Source organism: Oncorhynchus nerka, linkage group LG12, assembly GCF_034236695.1.
Source record: "Oncorhynchus nerka isolate Pitt River linkage group LG12, Oner_Uvic_2.0, whole genome shotgun sequence".
In the NCBI taxonomy this organism is placed as follows: domain Eukaryota; kingdom Metazoa; phylum Chordata; class Actinopteri; order Salmoniformes; family Salmonidae; genus Oncorhynchus; species Oncorhynchus nerka.
In genome coordinates this window covers 7686281-7702975 of record NC_088407.1, presented here as the reverse complement: position 1 = coordinate 7702975, position 16695 = coordinate 7686281, and the positions used below count along the sequence as shown (strand labels likewise).

The window sequence follows — 16695 nt, the reverse complement described above, 5'->3', positions numbered from 1 at the left end:
AAGGAGAAACCTGCACACTGCTCTTGCTGGTATCACTGCTGTTGCTGGTATCACTGCTCTTGCTGGTATCACTGCTCTAGCTAGTATCACTGCTCTAGCTGGTATCACTGCTCTTGCTGGTATCACTGCTCTTGCTGGTATCACTGCTCTTGCTAGTATCACTGCTCTAGCTAGTATCACTGCTCTTGCTAGTATCACTGCTCTAGCTAGTATCACTGCTATTGCTGGTATCACTGCTCTAGCTAGTATCACTGCTCTTGCTGGTATCACTGCTCTTGCTGGTATCACTGCTCTAGCTAGTATCACTGCTCTTGCTGGTATCACTGCTCTTGCTGGTATCACTGCTCTAGCTAGTATCACTGCTATTGCTGGTATCACTGCTCTAGCTAGTATCACTGCTCTTGCTGGTATCACTGCTCTTGCTGGTATCACTGCTCTAGCTAGTATCACTGCTCTTGCTGGTATCACTGCTCTAGCTGGTATCACTGCTCTTGCTGGTATCACTGCTCTTGCTGGTATCACTGCTCTTGCTAGTATCACTGCTCTAGCTAGTATCACTGCTCTTGCTGGTATCACTGCTCTTGCTGGTATCACTGCTGTTGCTGGTATCACTGCTCTTGCTGGTATCACTGCTCTTGCTAGTATCACTGCTCTAGCTAGTATCACTGCCCTTGCTGGTATCACTGCTCTTGCTGGTATCACTGCTCTTGCTAGTATCACTGCTCTTGCTGGTATCACTGCTCTTGCTGGTATCACTGCTCTTTATTCAGCTTTCCGTATCGACCTCAAGACCTTCGTCAGAGCTTTGTGAGTGTTAGTCGTTTCCACCCTTATGGAGACATGGCATCGAATGGGGTTGGAGTCGAGGGGAAATTAACACGTGTTACCAAATATAACAATGTGCATTTATAAGTATTCTGATAAAGTGTGTGTGCTGCCATTCTGTTATAAGGTAACATATTGTTTTATTACAATGGTTGAAATGTATTTTCATTGTGTTCCATGGTGTTATTCGCCCCCTAGTGGAGTTTTCTGGTACTTAGAAAGACGACGCAAACAGGAAGAATAGAATTCGTTCTGCACGCAAAGAAGCAGCTAAAAACAACGCTACGGTGCAGGTCTTTCAGTTATTTCTTGTTACGCTTCAGCCTTGGAAATATTTGTCTGTAAGTTCGATTCAAGCATTTAGCTAGTGATGATAATCTTGTTATTGATAGAGTTGCTTACATATCAATGTTGGTTGCATTTACTCACAAATTGCAATGCCTTTAATGTATGTCGTTAGCTGTATTACTTTGCTCGTGCGTCATGCAAACGAATTGTAAAATATACAATACTGTAGTTTTGTTACTGTTTCTAGTGTAATATGCTTTGTTATTCTACATAGATGGTTGTACATTATTAGAGTAATGAAAGGAGCCAATTACCATATGAGTAACAATTAGCTATATGGTTTGGCATCATGCCAGATGCATGGTACCTTAGCGCGTGCTTTGTATTTATGCAACTTCAAATGTTTAATGTACAGCTACAGTATATCGGTGTGAATTGAATACTAAAGTATATTCTTTCATGTATTTTGCAGTTTCACAACATAAACGTTTCAAATATATTAATTCAAGAAAAGTCACGATTTGGGAGTTTTATTGAAGACTTAGTTGTTGGCTATCTGTCTAGTTTTGCATGGGAATGCAACTCAAGGGCAGAATGTGTACATAACACGTATTAAATTAGGCTACTGCCTTAATCACTAATCGTCTTCCTCACAAACACACTTAAACAAAATACAATCATTTATTTGGCAGATTAATTTATTCATGTTTCCCAATTGGATAATCCCATATAAAGACAGACATCACCATTCCTACCAAGGAGAGTGTGAGTGAACTTCGGGAGAAGGGGGAATGGGGTGGGGGAGGGAACTGTAGCAACACTATGAGCTGGTGGCTGGGTCCTACCAAGGATAGTGTGAGTGAACTTCGGGAGAAGGGGGAATGTGGTGGGGGAGGGAACTGTAGCAACACTATGAGCTGGTGGCTGGGTCCTACCAAGGATAGTGTGAGTGAACTTCGGGAGAAGGGGGAATGGGGTGGGGGAGGGAACTGTAGCAACACTATGAGCTGGTGGCTGAGTCCTACCAAGGATAGTGTGAGTGAACTTCGGGAGAAGGGGGAATGGGGTGGGGGAGGGAACTGTAGCAACACTATGAGCTGGTGGCTGGGCGCCGCGGGCGGTGTAGTGACTGAACAGGGGCGACGGAGGGCGGCAGACAATTGTCAAAATATCGCCTCAAATTCAGATGCTGCCACAGGCGACGGTCTAATGGGAGGACTGGCCCTGATCCCGTCTGTAAACCCATCTTGGGATTGACAGGTCTAATGGGAGGGCTGGCCCTGATCCCGTCTGTAAACCCATCTTGGGATTGACAGGTCTAATGGGAGGGCTGGCCCTGATCCCGTCTGTAAAACCCACAATGAGGACATCAAGTAAGTTTTCATAAATCATTGGGTTCCGTTCAAGAAGAAACGTCAGAGTCGTCTGAAGTGGAGGCATTAATTCATGTTGACGTTTACAACATAACATGCTTGGACATTTCATCATTAAGACCTTTAGGGAATAATGTCTGGAGGGTGAAAATCCCAAAACATTCTCATTAGATCAGTGTTATATCACCTCCCCTGTCTGATATCTTGACTTTCTCTCTGTCACACAACCTACAGGTAGAAATGTCATGTTTTAGGTCATTACAATGTACTGCGACTGGATAATCCCGGTCTTTACTCCTGATTTAACTTTTATAATTCTCTGAGAAAACAAGAGGTTTTACTTACATAACACACCCCACATGGACATTTAATCATGTAGATAACATGGGTGGTGTTTACCTACATAACACAGCCCACATGGACATTTAATCATGTAGATAACATGGGTGGTGTTTACCTACATAACACAGCCCACATGGACATTTAATCATGTAGATAACATGGGTGGTGTTTACCTACAGAACACAGCCCACATGGACATTTAATCATGTAGATAACATGGGTGGTGGAACACGTAATAATGTCATTTATTTGGAACCGTGTTCCTGTTTGTGGGGGGCAGAAACATTCACACTTCATCATATTGTTGCACTGGGCTCAACATCTGCATTTACAGCAACCAATCAGAAGAGGGCGGAAAAGAGCCTGGCTCGTTTTCTTTTGTGGCTGGAGGTTTGGCATGGACCATTTTGTTGCATAAGTTGCGACCTCTCCTATTTACAATAAGTGGTGGGTTGTTAAATTTACCCCACCTCTCCTATTTACAATACTGGGTGGGTTGTTAAATTTACCCGACCTCTCCTATTTACAATACAGGGTGGGTTGTTAAATTTACCCCACCTCTCCTATTTACAATACTGGGTGGGTTCTTAAATTTACCCGACCTCTCCTATTTACAATACTGGGTGGGTTGTTAAATTTACCCCACCTCTCCTAAATACAATAAGTGGTGGGTTCTTAAATTTACCCGACCCCTCCTATATACAATACTGGGTGGGTTGTTAAATTTACCCCACCTCTCCTATATACAATAAGTGGTGGGTTCTTAAATTTACCCCACCTCTCCTAAATACAATACTGGGTGGGTTGTTAAATTTACCCGACCTCTCCTAAATACAATACTGGGTGGGTTGTTAAATTTACCCGACCTCTCCTAAATACAATACTGGGTGGGTTGTTAAATGTACCCGACCTCTCCTATATACAATACTGGGTGGGTTGTTAAATTTACCCGACCTCTCCTATTTACAATAAGTGGTGGGTTCTTAAATTTACCCGACCTCTCCTAAATACAATACAGGGTGGGTTGTTAAATTTACCCGACCTCTCCTAAATACAATACAGGGTGGGTTGTTAAATTTACCCGACCTCTCCTAAATACAATACAGGGTGGGTTCTTAAATTTACCCGACCCCTCCTATATACAGTAAGTGGTGGGTTCTTAAATTTACCCGACCCCTCCTATATAGTAAGTGGTGGGTTCTTAAATTTACCCGACCCCTCCTATATAGTAAGTGGTGGGTTCTTAAATTTACCCGACCCCTCCTATATAGTAAGTGGTGGGTTCTTAAATTTACCCGACCTCTCCTATATAGTAAGTGGTGGGTGGTTAAAGTCAGCTGGCAGAACTGGGTCTGATAAAACATGACAATGGTTCTAAGGAGTTTTCTGTCTGTGATTCTGTCTGTCTGTCTGTGTATCTGTCTGTCTGTGTATCTGTCTGTCATTCTGTCTGTCTGTCTGTGTATCTGTCTGACTGTCATTCTGTCTGTATATCTGTCATTCTGTCTGTATATCGGTCTGTCTGTCATTATGTCTGTGTATCTGTCTGTCTGTGTATCTGTCTGTCTGTCATTCTGTCTGTGTATCTGTCTGTCTGTCATTCTGTCTGTCTGTCATTCTGTCTGTGTGACTCTGTCTAGATTTAGGTTCCCAATGAAGGTAGCCCTCAAACCCTCAAAAATGAATATATGACATATCTCTCTCTCTCTGCCTCCATCTCTCTATATCTGTCTCTATCTCTCTCTTTCTCTGCCTCTCTCTCTCTCTATTTATCTCTGCCTCTCTATTTATCTCTGCCTCTCTATTTATCTCTGCCTCTCTCTCTATTTATCTCTGCCTCTCTATTTATCTCTGCCTCTCTCTCTCTCTATTTATCTCTGCCTCTCTATTTATCTCTGCCACTCTCTCTCTGCCTCTCTCTCTCTCTATTTATCTCTGCCTCTCTATTTATCTCTGCCTCTCTATTTATCTCTGCCTCTCTATTTATCTCTGCCTCTCTATTTATCTCTGCCTCTCTATTTATCTCTGCCACTCTCTCTCTGCCTCTCTCTCTCTCTATTTATCTCTGCCTCTCTATTTATCTCTGCCTCTCTATTTATCTCTGCCTCTCTATTTATCTCTGCCTCTCTATTTATCTCTGCCTCTCTATTTATCTCTGCCTCTCTCTCTATTTATCTCTGCCTCTCTCTCTATTTATCTCTGCCTCTCTCTCTATTTATCTCTGCCTCTCTCTCTATTTATCTCTGCCTCTCTTTATCTCTGCCACTCTCTCTCTGCCTCCCTCTCTCTCTCTATCTATCTCTGCCTCCCTCACTCTCTGCCTCCCTCTCTCTGCCTCTCTCTCTCTGCCTCTCTCTCTCTATTTATCTCTGCCTCTCTCTCTATTTATCTCTGCCTCTCTTTATCTCTGCCACTCTCTCTCTGCCTCCCTCTCTCTCTCTCTATCTATCTATCTCTGCCTCCCTCACTCTCTGCCTCCCTCTATCTGCCTCTCACTCTCTGTCTCTCTCTCTCTATTTATCTCTGCCTCTCTCTCTATTTATCTCTGCCTCTCTCTCTATTTATCTCTGCCTCTCTCTCTCTGCCTCCCTCTCTCTCTATCTATCTCTGCCTCCCTCACTATCTATCTCTGACTCCCTCCCTCTCTGTCTCTCTATCTCTATCTCTGACTCCCTCTCTCTCTCTCTCATCCAAGGTCTTTTTTTCTATACACTACTAAAGTGACACGTCATTTTCCAGGAAGTAGCCTTGTAGTTTTTTGTAGTTTTTCTGAATAGTTTTCAATGGGTAAAAACGCATCGCAATGGTCTTCAAGCCAAATAGTCTATAAAAGGAATCTAGGCAGAGGTAAATTCATCCAAAACAAAATATGTATTTTATATATATATATATATATATATTTATCAATCAATCAATCAATCAATTGAAACCTGTCCTGTCCACAGAGGTCATGGATTGGAGGTTTGAAAACTGAAACAAGGCTGACCCCTGCTGGTGAGATGATTTGAGAACACTGCTTGAAAATCCTTTTTTAAAATAATTTAACCTTTATTTAACTTGGCAAGTCAGTAAAGAACAAATTCTAATTTCCAATGACGGCCTAACCCGGCCAAACCTGGACGATGCTGGGCCGATAGTGTGCCGCCCTATGGGTGATGTATGTTTAGAGACATGGTAGCTTCTTGACCAGCTCCAGGTATGTTTAGAGACATGGTAGCTTCTTGACCAGCTCCAGGTATGTTTAGAGACATGGTAGCTTCTTGACCAGCTCCAGGTATGTTTAGAGACATGGTAGCTTCTTGACCAGCTCCAGGTATGTTTAGAGACATGGTAGCTTCTTGACCAGCTCCAGGTATGTTTAGAGACATGGTAGCTTCTTGACCAGCTCCAGGTATGTTTAGAGACATGGTAGCTTCTTGACCAGCTCCAGGTATGTTTAGAGACATGGTAGCTTCTTGACCAGCTCCAGGTATGTTTAGAGACATGGTAGCTTCTTGACCAGCTCCAGGTATGTTTAGACACATGGTAGCTTCTTGACCAGCTCCAGGTATGTTTAGAGACATGGTAGCTTCTAGACCAGTAGCTAGCTGGTATGCTGGACTGGTTGGACACATAGTTATGGCAAAGTTTGAATGAATAACTGACAACTAAAATAGTGCTTTCAATCATTTATATTTTTAGCTCAAATAACGTTGTTTAATGTTGAATTGGAACATTTTGGAGTCACTTGGTTACATTTAAACAGCATGAGAATAAAACACCAGACTCTCACAGGGCTTCATTTTTTTATTTTATTTTTATTTTTTTATTTCACCTTTATTTAACCAGGTAAACAAGTTGAGAACAAGTTCTCATTTACAACTGCGACTTGGCCAAGATAAAGCAAAGCAGTACGACACAAACAACAACACAGTGTTGCACATGGAATAAAACAAACATACAGTCAATAATAAAGTAGAAAAAGTCTATATACAGTCTGTGCAAATGAGGTAAGATAAGGGAGTTAATAAGGCAATAAATAGGCTGTAGTGGCGAAGTAATTACAATATAGCAATTAAACACTGGAATGGTAGATGTGCAGAAGATGAATGTGCAGGTAGAGATACTGGGGTGCAAAGGAGCAAGATAAATAAATACAGTAGGGGAAGAGCTGCAGTGCGTGCTACGAATGGGTGCTGCTATGGTGACCAGCGAGCTGAAACAAGACGGGGCTTTACCTAGCAAAGACTTAGATGACCTGGAGCCAGTGGGTGAAGTGAGGGCCAGCCAACGACAGTGTACAGGTCGCAGTGGTGGGCAGTATATGGGGCTTTGGTGACAAAACGGATGGCACTGTGATAGACTGCATCCAATTTGTTGAGTAGAGTGTTGGATGCTATTTTGTAAATGACATCACCATCCGTTTGAATTAACACACATGGAATCATGTAATAACCCAAAAAGTGTTAAACAAATCAAAACATATTTATTATTTGAGATTCTTCAAAGTAGCCACCCTTTGTCTTGATGACAGCTTTGCACACTTGGCATTCTCTCAACCAGCTTCATGAGGTAGTCACCTGGAATGCATTTCAATTAACTGGTGTGCCTTGTTAAATTAATTTGTGGAATTTCTTTCCTTCTTAATGTGTTTGAGCCAATCAGTTGTGATGTGACAAGGTAGTGGTGGTATACAGAAGATATCTCTATTTGGTAAAAGACCAAGTCCATATTATGGTAAGAACAGCTCAAATAAGCAAAGAGAAACAACAGTCCATCACTACTTTAAGACATGAAGGTCAGTCAATGCGGAACATTTCAAGAACTTTGAAAGTTTCTTCTACGATGAAACTGGCTCTCATGAAGACCGCCACAGGAAAATAAGACCCATGGTTACCTCTGCTGCAGAGGATAAGTTCATTAGAGTTACCAGCCTCAGAAATTGCAGCCCAAATAAATGCATCACAGAGTTAACAGACACATCTCAACATCAACTGTTCAGAGGAGACTGCATGAATAAGGCCTTCATGGTCGAATTGCTGCAAAGAAACCACTACTAATGGACACCAATAAGAAGAGGAGACTACCTTGGCTCTAGAAACACGAGCAATGGACATTAGACCGGTGGAAATCTGTCCTTTGGTCTGATGAGTCCAACTTGGAGATTTTTGGTTCCAACCGCAGTGTCTTTGTGAGATGCAGAGTAGGTGAACGGATGATCTACACATGTGTGGTTCCTACCGTGAAGCATGGAGGAGGAGAAGGAGGTGGTGTTTTGCTGGTGACAAAACTGTGAATTATTTAGAATTCAAGGCAACAACAACAAATCTGTGAAAGTAAATTGACGTAAAAAAAAAAAAGATCAAAGTTTACATATTTAAATCTTAAATATTGCCAGACTGGTTTTCAATGCTTTTTCACAATTATTGTAAATTTAAGCTTTAAAAAAAATAACATGCCAGACAAGCTAGACAAGACAGTGTTTGAATCAAAAGTTTGAATGGAGTGGAAATGAGCTGATTTTGTGATCTGTAAGGTGTGTGTGGGAGACACATCGAAGGAGATGATAGTGAATATCATTAACCGCAACGGTCTATGCCAATGAATAGGAAAACATTAAAAACGTATCAATAGGACTACGTTTTGAAACAAATATCGCCTGAGGTAGAGTATATCATTATAAGCCGAATAACACACTACCTACCTTTTTATTTTATTTTATTTGACCTTTAATTAACCAAGTCAGTTAAGAACAAATTCTTATTTTCAATGAGAGCCTAGGAACAGTGGGTTAACTGCCTGTTCAGGGGCAGAACGACAGATTTGTACCTTGTCAGCTCGGGATTTGAACTTGCAACCTTTCGGTTACTAATCCAACACTCTAACTACTAGGCTACGCTGCCGCCCCTAACTACCTACTGTATTCTTCATAGCTGTTTACATACAGTTGAAGTCGGAAGTTTACATACACCTTTAGCCAAATACATTTAAACTCAGTTTTTTCACAATTCTTGATATTTTATTCAAGTAAAAATTCCCTGTCTTAGGTCAGTTAGGATCACCACTTTATTTTAAGAATTTTTATTTCTTTCATCACATTCCCAGTGGGTCAGAAGTTTACATACACTCAATTAGTATTTGGTAGCATTGCCTTTAAATTGTTTAACTTGGATTAAATGTTTTGGGTGGCCTTCCACAAGCTTCCCACAATACGTTGGGTGAATTTTGGCCAATTCCTCCTGACAGAGCTGGTGTAACTGAGTCAAGTTTGTAGGCCTCCTCGCTCGCACATGCTTTTTCCAGTTCTGCCCACAAATGTTCTATAGGATTGAGGTCAGGGCTTTGTGATGGCCACTCCAATACCTTTACTTTGTTGTCCTTAAGCCATTTAGCCACAACTTTGGAGGTATGCTTGGGGTCATTGTCCATTTGGAAGACCCATTCTTTAACGACCAAGCTTTAACTTCCTGACTGATGTCTTGAGATATTGCTTCAATATATCAACATCATTTTCCTCCCTCATGAAGCCATCTATTTTGTGAAGTGCACCAGTCCCTCCTGGAGCAAAGCACCCCCACAACATGATTCTGCCACCCCCGTGCTTCACGGTTGGGATGGTGTTCTTCGCTTGCAAGCCTCCCCCTTCTTCCTCCAAACATCACAATGGTCATTACAGCCAAACAGTTCTATTTTTGTTTCATCAGACCAGAGGACATTTATCCAAAAAGTACGATCTTTGTCCCCATGTGCAGTTGCAAACCGTAGTCTGGCTTTTTTATGGCGGTTTTGGAGCAGTGGCTTCTTCCTTGCTGAGCAGCCTTTCAGGTTATGTCGATATAGGACTCGTTTTACTGTGGATATAGATACTTTTGTACCTGTTTCCTCCAGCATCTTCACAAGGTCCTTTGCTGTTGTTCTGGGATTGATTTGCACTTTTCGCACCAAAGTACGTTCATCTCTAGGAGACAGAATGCGTCTCCTTCCTGAGCGGTAATGACAGCTGTGTGGTCCCATGGTGTTTATACTTGCGTACTATTGTTTGTACAAATGAACGTGGTACCTTCAGGCGTTTGGAAATTACTCCCAAGAATGAACCAGACTTGGAGGTCTACAATTTTTTTTCTGAGGTCTTGGCTGATTTATTTTAGATTTTTCCATGATGTCAAGCAAAGAGGAACTGAGTTTGAAGGTAGGCCTTGAAATACATCCACAGGTACAGCTCCAATTGACTCAAGTGATGTCAATTAGCCTATCAGAAGCTTCGAAAGCCATGACATCATTTTCTGGAATTATTCAAGCTGTTTAAAGGCACAGACAACTGTATGTTAACTTCTGACCCACTGGAATTATAAAGTGAATTATAAGTGAAATAATCTGTCTGTAAAGAATTGGTTGAAAAATGACTTGTGTCGTGCACAAAGTAGATGTCCTAACCGACTTGCCAAAACTATAGTTTGTTAACAAGAAATGTGTGGAGTGGTTGAAAAACAAATTTTAATGACTTGAACCTAAGTGTATGTAAACTTTCTGACTTCAACTGTACCACCACAGTCAGAGGCACTAAAATAACCATAATGCCCCATTTCTCTGTAAGGTCTACTACACCTGTTGTATTCAGCATTTCACTGTGAGGTCTACTACACCTGTTGTATTCAGCATTTCACTGTAAGGTCTACTACACCTGTTGTATTCAGCATTTCACTGTGAGGTCTACTACACCTGTTGTATTCAGCATTTCACTGTAAGGTCTACTACACCTGTTGTATTCAGCATTTCACTGTGAGGTCTACTACACCTGTTGTATTCAGCATTTCACTGTGAGGTCTACTACACCTGTTGTATTCAGCATTTCACTGTAAGGTCTACTACACCTGTTGTATTCAGCATTTCACTGTGAGGTCTACTACACCTGTTGTATTCAGCATTTCACTGTAAGGTCTACTACACCTGTTGTATTCAGCATTTCACTGTGAGGTCTACTACACCTGTTGTATTCAGCATTTCACTGTGAGGTCTACTACACCTGTTGTATTCAGCATTTCACTGTAAGGTCTACTACACCTGTGGTATTCAGCATTTCACTGTGAGGTCTACTACTCCTGTTGTATTCAGCATTTCACTGTGAGGTCTACTACACCTGTTGTATTCAGCTGTCGGCACATGTGACTAATAACATTTGATTTGAGGGTTGCAGAGATGGCAGGTACAGTGGAAGAGACACACGAAGGGCAGGCATGCTACATTATTTATCTCATATTTCTATGTATATACTGTACTCTTGTGACAAGAGATGAAAATAATCTGCCCACTCCATCAAGCAATGGGGACCACAACACAGGGCATCCACGGGACCTCATGAGACCATGGACCGCACCTGCAGAAACTGGACAACAGGGAGAAGCAGAGGAGATACCTATCATAGACTTCTCCCAGCTGACGCTTGACATACCACCTACGCCACCTACAGTGGTAGAAACAACCAGCTGGTATGATTGAGTAGAATCAGCCAACAGTAACACGGAAGCAGCAATGTGAGAGTCTGTAGTGCATGACCTTAAAGGGTAATAATAGGAAGCTTCCGTTTAACACACAGGCCTAAGGTTACGTAGGTCTACAGCCCCAGTGGGAACTTCCCCTGTAAAAAGGTATATAAAGAGAACAGAGATCATAAGACAGTATGATCCTCACTAACATATGAAACAGACTTCATATGGAGAATCATCATAGGTAAATTTACTATTGCACTATACGCTTTTTGATAGAGTAAAACAATATTTTGAGAACCGGATAATTGTGCTTAAGTACTTATTGAGTCATACTCTGAAGAAGCTGGTTGAATCTTGTGAACCCGACTGAGTCTCCAAAAAACAGAGGTCTAATCACCTCTTGATCACATAGACAAAGCGGGCGTTCGCATTTTTGACACCAGAAACCAGAGGTGACTAGCAATTCAAGGAAAAATAGCCAAGTACCAGTTACAATATATTGAGTCCATACACAGAGTTGGAAGTGTATAGAGATATTGGAATTCGGAATCTAGCGTCAGTGCTGTAAGAATACCGATTACGGGAAAGTGACCAAGGGGCATTTAAGGTAATTGAACTATTTTTGCTATTTAGTCAATATTGTTAGAAGTGTTAACTCATTTAAAGTTTTGCAATATTATCTGGCATAGTTTAAAGCATTAAGGATTGATTGATCATTATTGATGTATTAGGAAACTGTAGAACCATTGATTTGTAATGATGTGTATAAGACCAAAAACAGAGTGACTTAATAAAAGCTTGAAACTTTGACAACTAGGCCAGATTAACGATCTGGAGAGCAAACGCCTTTGACACTCTCACTGAACAGAAAGGAACCCTGGTTATAGGTTTAAAGTCATTGCACTAAAGAATATTTCATTGTGTGGACAATAATATCTTTTTAAAGAGTCAAAACATATACCAATACTAGTTTCCAGTGACTACTAGCTGACGAGCATAATAACTACTAGGAGTTGTTATTAGGTATTGATATATACAGAGGTAAAGATTACTTGAGGAAATATAGGAGGAATCCATAACGCTTAAGAATATTTAAATAGGAGTATATCTATCCAAGGCCTCATACTAGACCGGACAATAAGGGAGTGACAACGTGAACGAAGGAACAAACCCAACTCACGCGAAGGGCCATTACGAATAAATAGAAGGGTTGGTAGGGCTGCACGGCAAGGCCCTTGTTACACGAAGTAACTAAAGTCCCAAAGTACTCTGCCCAGCCAGAGGACGGGGTAGAGGCTTTTGCTGCAGGCATTGGGCAAAAGTCAGCACCGTGACACTCTATATAATCTACTGCATCTTCATGTAATACATGTATCACTAGCCACTTTAAACTATGCCACTTTGTTTACATACTCATCTCATATGTATATACTGTACTCGATACCATCTACTGTATCTTGCCTATGCCGTTCTGTACCATCACTCATTCATATATCCTTATGTACATATTCTTTATCCCTTTACACTTGTGTCTATAAGGTAGTAGTTTTGGAATTGTTAGCTAGATTACTTGTTGGTTATTACTGCATTGTCGGAACTAGAAGCACAAGCATTTCGCTACACTCGCATTAACATCTGCTGACCATGTGTATGTGACAAATAAAATGTGATTTGATTTGATATTTCAAGTACAGAGGAAAGTCGTGTAGGGGAGGACGGCAGGAAGGGACAGAAGAGAGGAGGCTAATTTTACAAGATTAAGGGGTTGAGACCTTAAATGTGATAGGAAAGCATCCAACGGGAAAGTGTGAATATTGCCAGGAAAAGAGACTCTGGAGCATGTATAGCTACAGTGTGTTCAGTATCAGAGGGAAAGAGAGGCTGAGATCTATTATGAGGGAGAAGGGGATACAGGAAATTAGTTTAAAGAGTATATTGACAAGAACGTCTTAGATATAGTCTAAAATATTTTGCTATCTTTTTTTTAAGAGCAACGGGTCTGGAAGGTAGGATTTAGTTTCTCCCAGTTCCTCCAGTACAGTAGGAGGCAGTAACGCACCATAACATTGGACAACAACTGCCGATAAACATCCGTCACCGGGTCACAGGGAGCGACGGTTCATCGAGCGACGGCTCAGAATATATTTGTTATTTTGAACCTTTATTTAACTAGGCAAGTCAGCCAATATGAAGACTTCTTTGCCCTTCTGGTTGTGTACAATGTCAATGTACATAATCAGAATATCATCAACATCTAGTGATACAGTTGGTAAGTAAGTTAGCTTCTGTAGAATTGGATAGGGCCCGGTGGGTATAATTTATGGAACGTTCCAACAGGAATCGTTCCAAAAACTTCAAATCAATAACAAGGTTACCAACAAACAACGCATGCAGAGTCGTATAACAGTAGAATGAGATACCGGGTAGGGAGTGAGCTATGTAATTACGTTTTTCACACACCACGTTTATTCGGGAAAAAAATTATCTTCGTTCTGGTAGCCTCCACCATTTCTCATTAGTTGGTTTGTTATTATTTCCGGTGTTCCTGCATTTGCGGGTTAATTCTGTTTCAACTACTCCTACATTCTGCTTCCCGGAATACTCGGGGAATCGGGCGCCGCCTTGTTGTTTTACATCCTGAGCCCCAGATTCCTCGCGTCGCCGTCACCCCTTCGGTCCAGTGTTGCCAATTTAGCGACTTTGTCGCTATATTTAGCGAGTATTCAGACTCTTCTAGAGACACTTTTTAAAAAAAGCGACTTTTTGTGTTATTGGAGACGTGAAAACACGTATCGTTGTTCCTCTTGTCTACGAGCAGCCCCGTCCCAAAGCAGTCCAAGGCGGCCCGGTACCTCCCGGGTTCAGTCAGAGCAGGAGATGTTCATCCTCCGCATCCAGACTGCAAACTAATATTTCTATCTTTAATTAATGTGAAAATAAGTTTGTTCTCTGCCCACTTCATTTTATGGACAAAGAATCTTCCATGAAAGAAACAAATTAACAATGAAAGTTAAAATAGGGTGAATATAATGTTTCAAAATAAAACGTATCAGAGTCTTTAAAATTAACATTAATAGTTGTTTCTTTTTAAAATAAATATCTAACTCCAAAATGTTCTTACATAAGAGCAGTCCTAATATAAATGGGCAAGAGTCTCTGGGTCACAACCACAAAATACACATTTGTTATCAAAAGCTATTTAGAATCTGTGTATAACAAAGGTCTTTACATGGTAGATTCTATGAATGAGTTTGTATGATACTTCTTTCACCTAATTAGATACAATATTTGCAGACAACAACAAGACTTTGTTCCAGGTCACTTGTCCTAGGGCTGCATTCCAGGTCACTTGTCCTAGGGCTGCATTCAGGTCACTTGTCCTAGGGCTGCATTCCAGGTCACTTGTCCTAGGGCTGCAACCCCAGCCTAAAACCCCAAACAGCAAGCAATGCAGGTGTGGGAAGCACAGTGGCTAGGAAAAACTCCCTAGAAAGGCCAAAACCTAGGAAGAAACCTAGAGAGGAACCAGGCTATGTGGGGTGGCCAGTCCTCTTCTGGCAGTGCGGGTGGAGATTATAACAGAACATGGCCAAGATGTTCAAATGTTCATAAATGACCAGCATGGTCAATAATAATAATCACGAATCCTTCCTATGAGTAGCTGCAATTTGGTAGTACGCCGAGAACATTTGGCAATATGCCCAGACATCCTTTTGAGAAGAAAAGATGACTCAGTTTCAAGGTCTCAGCTTAGAGAGAAGAAGCTTCGTGAGGTATTGGTCTGTCATGTTATGACCAGTATTGATCTGTCATGTTATGAACCAGTATTGGTCTGTTAAATGTTATGAACCAGTATTGGTCTGTAATGTTATGAACCAGTATTGGTCTGTTACATGTTATGAACCAGTATTGGTCTGTCATGTTATGAACCAGTATTGGTCTGTTAAAATGTTATGAACCAGTATTGGTCTGTCTCATGTTATGAACCAGTATTGGTCTGTCATGTTATGAACCAGTATTGGTCTGTCATGTTATGAACTAGTATTGGTCTGTTTCATGTTATGAACCAGTATTGGTTTGTCTCATGTTATGAACCAGTATTGGTCTGTCATGTTATGAACCAGTATTGGTCTGTTAAAATGTTATGAACCAGTATTGGTCTGTTAAATGTTATGAACCAGTATTGGTCTGTCATGTTATGAACCAGTATTGGTCTGTCATGTTATGAACCAGTATTGGTCTGTAATGTTATGAACCAGTATTGGTCTGTCACATGTTATAAACCAGTATTGGTCTGTCACGTTATGAACCAGTATTGGTCTGTCATGTTATGAACCAGTATTGGTCTGTCATGTTATGAACCAGTATTGGTCTGTCATGTTATGAACCAGTATTGGTCTGTCATGTTATGAACCAGTATTGGTCTGTCATGTTATGAACCAGTATTGGTCTGTCATGTTATGAACCAGTATTGGTCTGTCATGTTATGAACCAGTATTGGTCTGTCATGTTATGAACCAGTATTGGTCTGTCATGTTATGAAGGGTACTGTGATAAACTGCAAATGGCAGACATCAAGCTCTGATGAACTGTCTGGAAAAACATGAACTGGATATTAGACACATCCCAGCCTATGCAGCAGATAATGTCAACTTTGGAAAACATCTTTCCTTTTACCAGTTATTGAGCAGTGCCAACAATCATTCTGAAAGAAAATGACCCACATAGCTCATAATGCCTGCGATCAGCAGTCAGTGGATATTGATCTTGTTTTCAAGATCTACAGCCACTTCTCAGTATCTGCCACTCCTCAGCACAGTGGGGCAAAAAAGTATTTAGTCAGCCACCAATTGTGCAAGTTCTCCCACTTAAAAATATGAGAGAGGCCTGTAATTTTCCTCATAGGTACACTTCAACTATGAAAGACAAAAATGAGGGGAAAAAATCCAGAAAATCACGTTGTAGGATTTTAATGAATTTATTTGCAAATTATGGTGGAAAATACACAGTGGTGTTATTTTTTTTGGTGATCTGACCAGAACATAAATACCCATCTAGGACAGTAAAGAAAGTATTCTGAAATTGGGAAGTGGGGTCACTTCTGAGTTTCTTGTAAAAGGTGTTGTCAAGCAGCTGTCTATGACACTCATTTACATAAACTGTCCTATCCATGAGTACAACCGACCGACTGACTATCGGATTGTAAATCGAGCAAAGCTTGTTTATCATCCGGAGGTAAATGATGGTAGAGATGTCCTCCTGTTTGTTCTCCTGTAGATTAACACCAAAGAGATTGTGATTGGCTGGCGGTAGAAAATACCTCTTACTTCTAAAAGGAGTCTGAGTATGTGCAGGTGTAACAGATGTATATGTGCTCATGTATATATATGTGGTAATTTTAC

General features: G+C 41.0%; 1 protein-coding gene across 2 annotated transcripts in view; it reads left to right on the top strand.

Annotated features, from left to right (window-relative positions):
* The first annotated feature begins 13392 nt into the window (after positions 1–13392).
* The window catches only part of LOC115126847 (butyrophilin subfamily 1 member A1-like), a 53637-nt gene continuing 50334 nt past the window's right edge, over positions 13393–16695 (top strand). For both annotated transcript variants that reach the window (XM_065025202.1, XM_065025201.1), the window contains exon 1: positions 13393–13562. In XM_065025202.1, coding sequence (XP_064881274.1) covers positions 13481–13562 — 82 coding nt within the window. In that variant the 5' untranslated portion in view covers positions 13393–13480. The remainder of the gene's footprint in view (positions 13563–16695) is intronic.